General features: G+C 31.8%; 1 protein-coding gene across 1 annotated transcript; it reads left to right on the top strand.

The window, feature by feature from the left end:
* Positions 1 to 1,646: 1,646 nt before the first annotated feature.
* LOC134258087 (protein MEMO1-like) lies at positions 1,647 to 8,959 on the top strand. The gene is made up of 8 exons (XM_062740653.1): positions 1,647 to 1,806; positions 2,096 to 2,177; positions 3,238 to 3,306; positions 4,888 to 5,000; positions 6,350 to 6,461; positions 7,792 to 8,011; positions 8,240 to 8,344; positions 8,526 to 8,959. The coding sequence occupies exons 1-8, from the start codon at positions 1,755 to 1,757 to the stop codon at positions 8,661 to 8,663; spliced, it is 891 nt and encodes a 296-aa protein (XP_062596637.1). The 5' UTR covers positions 1,647 to 1,754; the 3' UTR covers positions 8,664 to 8,959.
* Positions 8,960 to 10,646: the final 1,687 nt, after the last annotated feature.

A 10,646-nucleotide genomic window follows, 5' to 3' on the forward strand; every position in this document is an offset into this window, starting at 1 on the left:
AAAAAAATCGAAAAAATTATATAGTTGGTTTTGCTGTTTTGCGAGTACGTTTTACGTTTTTAATTTATTGCAATTGTTGAGGGAATAAAACAACAAGAAAATACATAACAAAATAGTTTCTGCAAAGTATTATATAGTTTAAACATGGAAACATCAAAGGTTTCAATACCCTTTTTTTACATTGACAGAGCTACTTTTTTTTCATTTTTTCTCCTAGCGCTAACATGGAAATTCTTTTTTAAAGCGATTTTTTTATATTCTAGTGCGGAATGAATTTATCAAATAAATTGGCTAAGAAAATATGACAATCAAAGATGTTACTTCCTATATATATATGCATACATTGTACATGTTCATGTGCCGTCAGTTTGTATTGTGTGTTTTCTGCGAGTTGTTTTTAAAGGAATCCCATCCTCCTATGATGTCATAGGGTTTTTTTTTTTTTTTTTGGCAAAATTGTCATTAGTTAAAATTCGTACCTAATAGAACAAAATCTTTTGAAAGAATGCTTTACAATAGGTGTAATGATAAATGTTGTTAAATAAAAGAATTTTAGAAATGCATCTTTTCTTTATTTAATCAATTATTCAATCTTTAAAAATATGTTGATAATGGCAATAACTCCTCATGTCTCTTGATTCGGGCACGTGCTTCATTGTACTTCTAATGTAAAATAGTTTCCCTGATATTCACAATTCAAAAGTATCTTATAAGTAGGAAGTATATAGGAGCATTCAGCATCAGAATTATGCATTTTAACCAGTTTTTACATATTTTTCATGATACGGTTTACAAAAATTGTGTGATTTTTTAATGTACGTTGACATACACTTCTGTTTATTTATGTGTCGCATCCACAGGAGCCTGAAGTTTTTATCGTCAAAAAAAAAAAAAAAAAAAAAATCCGGAAAATTTTTTTCCTACCCTTAACTAGTTAGATCTAAGGGTAGGAAATTTTTTTCCGGATTTTTTTTTTTTTTTTTTTTTTTTTTTTTTGACGATTAAAACTTCAGACTCCTGTGGTCGCATCTTAAATAATATGGTGACCTATACATTTTTTGCAATAATTGAATAATTTAAAGAATATTAATTGAAAACAAATGCAGTTTTTGTACTTTGAACGATAAAAAAATTGAGGGTGGAAACACCTTAATACATTTACGTTAAAACAGCTTATAAAATGTATTTCATCTTATTTTTTTTTTTATTTTTTAGGGGGTAATATACTTTTATTCGTTGAAATAAAATAAATATATATATATATATATTTTGGCCAGTTTAGCACTTTAAAATCCTCGGGGATCGAGGGGGGAGGGGGGGTGCAGGCTCCTACTTATTTTTCTTTTAATGAAAAATAAACCCTTATCTACACGTAATAATAAACATGTTTATTATTAGGTAGGGTTATATTTTTTATTAAAAGAAAAATAAATAACGTCAGGTCCCTGATGGCGGGGGGGGGGGGGTATAATTGGAACAACTTAAAAGAAATCACACATACCCTTTGACTAATATTGAAAGTGTATAATAAAATATGCATAAAAGTTTCAATTCTTCACGTTAATCTTCATGAAAGTACTTCGTGTTTGATCATATTTAATATTAGGGTACGAAGCATGTATCTCTCTGATTTAAAGGCATCGGGCTCGGCATACGTTTTATTAATGTTGAAAATTCTTGCTAAATATTCGTAAACAAAAGAAATCAAGATTGGGGAAAATTAATAAGCAGATTGTAAAACCATAGGGTTTAATATGTCAAAAACAAGGCGGGCCACCCATGCAGGGAGCTGGTATACAAATGATGGTAAGTTTTATAATTTATTTCCATTACTTAAAGCGAAGTTTCTAACAGCTTTCTTTCATGCATATTTAATAATTTTTCTTGCAATGTAAATGTTTTGCGTGGAGAGCAATGAATGCATTATACATGGCTTTTAAGCCCTGAATATTGCGATGACAAATCTACATTTTCAAAATGTCTTTATTTTCCATGACAATTAATTTTCTTGATTTTTAAAAATGTTTAATAATTCATGGTCTTCATGTACATTGTATTGTATTATATCAGGTTATAATTTTGTGTTTATTTTCAGGGAGGGAGCTGAGCAATCAGTTGGAAGAGTGGCTGTCAAAAGCTACCCCATCTTATTCTCCAGCAAGAGCCATTATTGCTCCGTAAGATTTTTCTAGATGAAAAGCGATTGACTTTGATATTGTAAATTAACAGACTGGGACCATTGACTACTAAACCAAAATATTTCATGTTAAGACTTGGCAGTGTGAAAAATGAGAGAAAAAATATTTACCAAAATGATAAATCACCATTAATATACAATGAAGAAGACAATTGATTGGCTATCACATTTTTTATGATCTCCAAAAGGTTTTCAACTTAATTCTGTTGAGAGGATCTCCTAGAGCATATGAAAAACATCGTTGGAATCCCACGGTCGGTCTCGCTTCTCTTTCTCTTAAGTAAGAGAAGCATGACTGACCATGGGATTCTGAATATGATGAAAACAGAAACTATATGATCAGGGTTCGACATTAACGTTAGTCCGTTAGTCTCAGACTAATACATTTCCATTCGGACTAATAAAAATTGAAGCTAATTAGTCCGAACGGACTAATAAAGTTTTCTAGGGAGAAAAAAGAAATTACCGATGTTCGACAATTTTCACTGGAAAACCCCATATTTATTTTTAGCTTTCTAGCTTTCGGCGGGAAGTTAGGTAATTCTGAGTCAATTCGGTGCTTAATTTTAGGACTCATTGGTATGAAATTAAACATTTTAGTGATAAATGATTTAGTATGACACATAAAAAAGATGTCGGATGTTTAGATGATGTAATTATGCATAGAGAAAAACGAATGAGATCGGGAATACGATCGTAGTTCCTGATTGAGCGATTTCAACGAATTCTTGGTATAAACATTTCATGTAAATGCTTTGTTTATTTCAAAAAGTATAAAAAGTACATTGCAACATTAATTGTATTTATTTATTTTTATATTTGACGGACTAATAAAATTGCCCGTGGACTAGTAAAAGTAAAGAAGCACTAGTCCGGCCGGACCAAAGCCTAAAAATGTTAGTGTCGAACCCTGATGATATACATTGTATATTGATGTGGGGTTTTATACAATGTAAATAATTACATGAAATATATGGAAGAAAAAAATTATATTTTGTGTTATGAGTCTTTGATATTTAATATTTGCTGTCATTTTTCAGCCATGCGGGTTACTATTACTGTGGAGCATGTGGTGGTCATGCCTATGGACAGATTGATCCAACCAACGTGTAAGTTAACTGAATGTTTGTCAAACACATTAAAGGAAAAAGCAATTGTAAATCAACCAACATGTGTAAGTAAACTAGTTGTTAATAAACCACACGTAAGCATAAACCAACTGGTATTCAACCAACATGTAAGCAGGGATGGGGTAATGGTAATGTGTAATGGTAATTGACTGTAATTAATTACAAATTTTGATGTAATTGAACATGTTGAAAGTCATGTGTAATTGACCGAATTTTCAATTACAAGTAATGGTAATTTAATTAATTACTTTCCAAAAAGGCATGTAATTCACAATTACTTTTCAATTACGTTCAATTACACTGGTTTTAAATGAATGAAAAATAGTCTCCTCTCCCTCAATTTCATTAACATTATTTAATATTTATAAAAGGTTAATAACTTATATTTTGGACCAAAAATTTTAATAATAAAATTTCTTGAAAAGAACTTCCCTTTTTATGTCAATTGTTGTTTAAATACAATGCCCCTTTTCATTTAAAAAAAACTTTTAAATCAAATTAATCTTTGTAAAGTTTACAAATAAAATTCATATTTTGATTTTTTAATTAATTAATCCATATGAAAATAAGAAGTCCAGTGGCTTCTAATCCTTTTGTTGGCCAAATCTTCAGCTTGTGTAGGAAGTTATTAACAAGTGCTAGTTAGTGTCTTGGGGTCATATACTTATTCCTAAATAAACATTTTTCACATCTTTGACTTTGTCTGTTGGTGTTTTTATACATACTCTTTGACTTTAAATTGTAGTTTGGCCAAAATAAATTGATAAGTCAAATACCCACATTTTGAGGTAAACCTATGATGCTGAAATAAGGAAATATAAAGGCAGATTAAAGCATCAAAAGTACATTTAGCATAAATTTTTCATTTGTTTATGGGAAAACTAAAAAATGATTCCAAAATTTAAACACATGAATTAAGGTAAAACCATCTGTAAACTTTCTACTAGTCAGTATCTACATGTATGCATTTTTCTCACAAATACCCCAGTGGAAAGAATCTTCAGCATGGCAGGAAAATCTTCAAATTAATAGAAGATATATTAGGTTAGGGGACACAGTATTTGAAAAATACATGAAGCTTTTAATATTATTGTAAAAAATGTTATAAAATAATCTGTTATAAATGCAAAGGAATATACATGACTATTTACTTTTATACGTGTATTCTTGAATGTAATTTGTAATTTAATTAATTACATTTGCAAAGTAATTGTAATTTAATTAATTACATTTCAAAATCCATGTAATGGTAATGGTAATTTAATTGAAGGTTTTGGGAAAGTAATTGTAATTTAATTAATTACTTTCCTATGTAATTGACCCCATCCCTGCATGTAAGTAATCCAACTGTAGAATGCAATCAACATGTGAGTAAATTTTATCTATAGAAAGTTTTATTTTATTGATGGATAAAAATGTTTGGTTTTATATTTCAAATAGAAAGGATTAACACAAAGTATGGGTAATTTTAAAGCATAAAACCTTGTTTTCTAATTTTAATTCTAATTTTTATCCATTACATAAATTATATTTATGGTGAGTTTTATTTTGTACTTTCAGAAAGAGAGTGTTTGTTCTAGGACCCTCCCACCATGTCCGTCTGTCTGGTTGTGCCCTCACCGAAACTTCCACATACCAGACCCCTCTGTATGATCTAATTATAGACCAAAAAAGTAAGTGTGAACATCAAAACAAAAATGTTGAATTCATGAATACTGTATACATGGAAATATTTTGCCACATTAATATGTTTTATATGTACACATTATGAAAAACAGTATATCATTTTAAAACTTGTGCATATTGTACAGATTGGCATTAATTTAATTATACCCCACGCAACTAGTTGCGGGAGGTATAATGTTTTTGACCCGTCCGTCAGTCAGTCCGTCAGTCAGTCACTCAGTCCTTTTTTTTGTCAGCGCAACTCCTCATAAACCACTGCACAAACTTTGCAGGTATTTAGGACACAATGTGTAGATGTGCATATTACCAGGAAATTCCGATTCCATTATTTTTTCCGGGAATTTCTGCACTTTTTAACTTAGGCATTTGGCAATACCTTGAATACAGAGATGAACAGTTTGTCAGTGCAACTCCTCATAAACCGCTGCACAGAATTTCGTCAAACTTTGCAGGTATTTAGTACACAATGTGTAGATGTGCATATTACCAGGAAATTCCGATTCCATTATTTTTTCCGGGAATTTCCGCACTTTTTAACTTAGACATTTGGCCATACCTTGAATATAGAAATGAACAGTTTGTCAGCGCAACTCCTCATAAACCGCTGCACAGAATTTCGTCAAACTTTGCAGGTATTTAGGACACAATGTGTATTTGTGTATATTACCAGGAAATTCCGATTCCGTTATTTTTTCCGGGAATTTCTGCACTTTTTAACTTGGGCATTTGGCCATACCTTGAATATAGAGATTAACAGTTTGTCAGCGCAACTCCTCATAAACCGCTGCACAGAATTTCGTCAAACTTTGCAGATATTTAGGACACAATATGTTGATGTGCATATTACCAGGAAATTCCACACTTTCCAACTTAGACTTTTTGGCCATATTTTGAATATAGAGATGAACAGTTTGTCAGCACCACTCGTCTTAAACCGTTGTACATAGTTTCGTCAACCTATGCAGATATTTAGGACACATTCCATCATTTATCCCAAAGAGTTTTGCCTATTATTCAAGAAAATTTCTCCCCCCCCCCCCAACCACTTCAAATTAATGTTTGGATTTGTATAATGCCAAGAAATTTTGATTCCATTATTTATCTAGAAACTTCATTCCACATTTAAATGTCCTCATATGCAAGACATTTTGATGTGAAGATTTTTTTGCAATTATTGCCCTTTTTGATCTATACTATGTATTTAAAGTGCACTGTGCCTTTCATTATGTGTTTCACCGTCAAGTTTTGGGGGAGCGTGGGGTATGTGAGCTAGCTCACTTTTTCTTTCATTATTAAAAGAATCTTGCATGTAAGATTTTTTACATAATTTCTACAGTAAATGAAGAATTAAATGCCACAAATGCTTTTGAGAAAATGAAGATTGGCACAGATGAAGATGAGCACAGTATAGAGATGCAGTTACCCTACATTGCCAAGGTTATGGAAAGGTATGGATTCCTTGTTTTCTTGCTTGATTTTTTCTGAAGAACCAAATTAAGAATAGAAGAACTCCAGAGGCCTGCATACATGTGATAATTTCTAGACCCAGATACTGTACAGCAGCCTTTAAAATACTGGAATTTGGGTGAAAATACTGTACATTGCTAACCAAAAAAACGGTACAAAATATCGACCAAAAAACAATGTAAGGTGTTTATTTTTTGATAATAAATTTCAAATCAATGTTCAGGTGCACCACTGCATAACATGTATTATGATTTAATTATTTTTTCATTTCAAGAAACTCTTGAAGAATTTTGAATTTCGGCATAAAACTATGCTAAATGCTGAACTTAATAAAAAGTACAGTGTTTAAAAACACTTTATTGTATGAATCTGGTCGTTTCCATTCAGCTGCATTATTAAAATGTTACTAAAAATCATTTCTCTTAATCTGTGTTTAAATAGACAATACGTATGGCAATAAGTATGCCTGATCAAATAATGGACGAATTTTCGTTTTGCTGTCACAAAGTGTCTCCGATTCTTGTGAATGGTGTTTTCTTTGAAATGTCTTTACTTTTAATAAATTACAGTTTAAAAGAATCCTTGATAAACCTGTCCTATTAAAAAGTAATCAGCCAAACAAAACGCTTTGATATCTCCTAATTACGATGTAATTATCGCGGGAATATTTCACACCTTCGTTCATGCTGTTTTGTTTACATTAATCAAGGGCAGTAAGTCACGCATACTTCGAGATTTCCGGTGTTGCGAGAGTGGGAAAAAAAGAAAAATGGCGGTTTCCGGTAAACATTTCAAAATACGGTACACATTTTCATTTCCCGTGAATTTTGTTGTACCGCCTGTGACACTGTGATGGGGGTCGAAAATACGGGACATTTCCTGTACCGCCGGTACATATCACATGTATGGGCCTGTTCAACAGAGCGAGCACTCACCAAAATTCCCTTTACCTTCAACAGACATGTTTGCAAGTGCTTGCTCTGTTGAACGTGCCCCATGTATCAAAATAATACACCAGCAAAAATTTTTTTTAGCCTTATTCTAATACTGTAAACAAACTTTTATTAGTGACATTATTTCCCGATTTACCGGGAGTAAAATGTTTCGTGACAATTAATATTTGGAAACAAACCTTTGTGGATTAGTTGTTAAGAGATACCGAGACTTTTAAAGATCGGTTCACAATGTTAATATTCGGGATGACAATGAAAGCTCTCGTGAACCTCGCAAAAATTTCTCGCATGCAAATAAAAGTTAGTTTACAGTATTACGTAAGAATATTATATGTAATTTCATGTGACCCTGTTGTAGGAAGCGTGGGCAGTTCACGGTGGTACCAGTTTTGGTTGGTTCCCTGTCCTCAGACAAGGAGAAGCTCTATGGGTCTATATTTAGTCAGTATCTTGCAGATCCCACCAATTTGTTTGTGATATCCTCCGATTTCTGTCACTGGGGACAACGATTCCGTTATACATTCTACGACAAGTCCTGTGGTGAAATCTGGCAATCCATTGAGGCCTTAGATAAAATGGTAAGAAAACTTGCGAATCATTTTCAAGAAGATAAAGTATTTGTAATTATATATATATTATATATATGGAGACTTGACATTATGCATGTATTTATCTATATGCCATTTTTGTATAAAGCTTTATTGAATAATTGATTTCAATGTACCTGGTTCTAAGTTCTAAAAAATGTGGAACAACAGATTGATTTTCTTGGTGTCTTATTCCCCAGTTTTGTTCTTTATTTGCAGGGAATGAATGCAATAGAACAAATGGACCCTGTTAAATTTTCTCAGTATCTTAAAGATTATGAAAACACTATATGTGGCAGATACCCTATAGTTGTTCTACTAAATGTAAGTTTCACTGCCTTTTTACCGTAGCATATTTCAGTTTTTTTAAATATTGATTCATTTATTTGAATTTGTTCGACCTGCAGGCTGCTTGATAAACCTTAAATTATGAATATTAAAATGACTTTAATGAATTAAAAAAAAATTATTTACAATCTAATGAAATATATATACTGGTTTTCAGGCAATAGATGTTCTAAGAAGAAATGGAAATGGTCACCGAATGTCCTTCAAGTTTACAAACTATGCCCAGTCCAGTCGATGTAAGAAGACCAGCGATTCGTCGGTCAGTTACGCAGCAGGTGCACTTCTGATGCAGTAATTCTAATATCGTATATTGTCAGTGGTCCGTTAATTTACACGAAATTTTCGAACTTCATATTATTTTTTGGATATTTATGAACACAGTTTAAAGTGTACACTCATAATTGGGTAATATATCCCTTGTCTTAATATGTGTCGAAATAATGAATTAGATACGACTATAAAGTAAAATTCTGAGTTGTCAGTCTAAATTTGGCTTGAGTCAAGTATGAATGAGTTGCCAATTTGCATTTACATGTACATGTATTTTGAAGTTGCCTTTTTTTCTTTTGTAATAAAATGTATAAAAAAGAAGTTTGTCTTATGCATATTAATTTCTATACTAGTAGGTAATGAAATCAGTGCATTTCTTTTTTACTATTGAATACTTATTGAATTAGGTTGAATTGTAGAGAGGGCTTTTATTTGGCTGCTCATACTCGCTTCATTTCCTGAAACAATAAAATGCTTTCTTTGGTTGTTAGTATGGGAATTAATGTTGCAGCTGTTGCAGAAAAAATACAAAACCTGTACACACAGCCTGACACAGGGGACCTTCTGAAGAAAGATAGAATTCTTACTACACAATGAAAAAAAACCTCACTGCTTAAAGCCGAGTAAAGGTCTAAATGTAAAGCCCTTCACTGGTATGTGACGACATCTTTCTCTATATATGAGTGAAAAATTCTCGAGTTTTAAAACATATATAATCAAAATTCTTCCCATAAAGAGTGAACCAGTGTACATTAATGTCGGAAAGATCACTGGGGAAGAAGACTGGGAAAAAATATTGTTTTGGAAGGTTGTTTTGCATTATTAAATAAATTATATTGCATTAATACTAATATTTTAATTGATGCGGTATTTAATATAATCAAAGATTAGTTTTGTTCATTACCTAGCGTTCTAGTATTTGATCTTTTCATTTTGGGTTGTACAAGTTTTATTTGTATTGTAATTTATTTTTTATTTATATTCTTTTCATTTGTATTGAGAGAAAAAGAATAAGTTGTAGATCTGCAGTTAAGTTTACGCTTACTCCTTGCAAAAAATCGTAAGGAATCTTTGTATATTAGACATTTTCGATAAAATTGTGTGTATTTGATAACCGCTGATGAACAAATGGCAAAAGACAATAGCAAAGGACGCTATTATTATTTATATTAAAATCATTGTAATTGTCATCTAGTTAGAATTCTGTCTTCAGAAGGTCCCATGTGTGTGCGAGATCACTACCTCATCTGTTTTAGGGAACAATTAAATGGAAATTCAAGTGTTTGCAGTTGTAAATTTCTTGGAATTGTTTGGGACAGATGACGCTGCATGATCCAATTGATTTTCTTAGCAGATAGAAAATGTAACGTTGCATAAGACAATGACGCACACCATGCGTCTTTGGGCCACGCCCACAAAACATAAAATTCCATATCTTCGTTTATTTGAGCAAATAACTTGTCATAATATATATTGACGTAAAATGCACCAAAGAGAAATTTAAACTTGAAAAGGAAATGTTGATTATCTTTCATTCTAAAAGGACATTTGCCCGACCATGAGTTGTGTTTTCTCTGATATAATTATGGCGGTTGAATTTCATTCTTGCAGAACATTGCCAAAGTTGAAATCAGCAAGGAAACTCTTAACCCACGTTTTTTTTGGTTATTCATAATAGGGAAAATTATTATAACATTAAACAGTTTAAATACGCTTGAAAAGTCTTTATTTTTTGTATCAAATTGTTAACGTGCCAGACTAAATGTGGCTGGTAATGCATATCTTTAGTTCAAGAAACTTCAATGCTGTATTTCATGTGTTTTATTTAATAAACTTCATATTTAAATATCTTAATATAATAACAACAACAGAATGAGCAATATACAATTATTAGGGCCCCGCAAGGATTTGCGGGTGCCCTATAGTAATCACTCTGTCCGTCCGTCTGTCTGTCTGTCTGTCCGTCTGTCACTCTTCCGTCCACAAATTTTCTGTTTTTTTCTAATAA

Source organism: Saccostrea cucullata, unplaced genomic scaffold, assembly GCF_032062105.1.
Source record: "Saccostrea cucullata isolate Sc308-1 unplaced genomic scaffold, CSIRO_AGI_Scuc_v1 ctg7584, whole genome shotgun sequence".
Taxonomy (NCBI): domain Eukaryota; kingdom Metazoa; phylum Mollusca; class Bivalvia; order Ostreida; family Ostreidae; genus Saccostrea; species Saccostrea cuccullata.

What these genes read in the sequence shown, in the direction of transcription:
- LOC134258087 (XM_062740653.1), top strand. Translation starts at nt 1,755, where the DNA reads ATGTCAAAAACAAGGCGGGCCACCCATGCAGGGAGCTGGTATACAAAT. An exon ending in ATTGCCAAGGTTATGGAAAG is followed by an intron (nt 6,462 to 7,791) that starts GTATGGATTCCT and finishes ACCCTGTTGTAG; the next exon opens with GAAGCGTGGGCAGTTCACGG. An exon ending in CTATAGTTGTTCTACTAAAT is followed by an intron (nt 8,345 to 8,525) that starts GTAAGTTTCACT and finishes ACTGGTTTTCAG; the next exon opens with GCAATAGATGTTCTAAGAAG.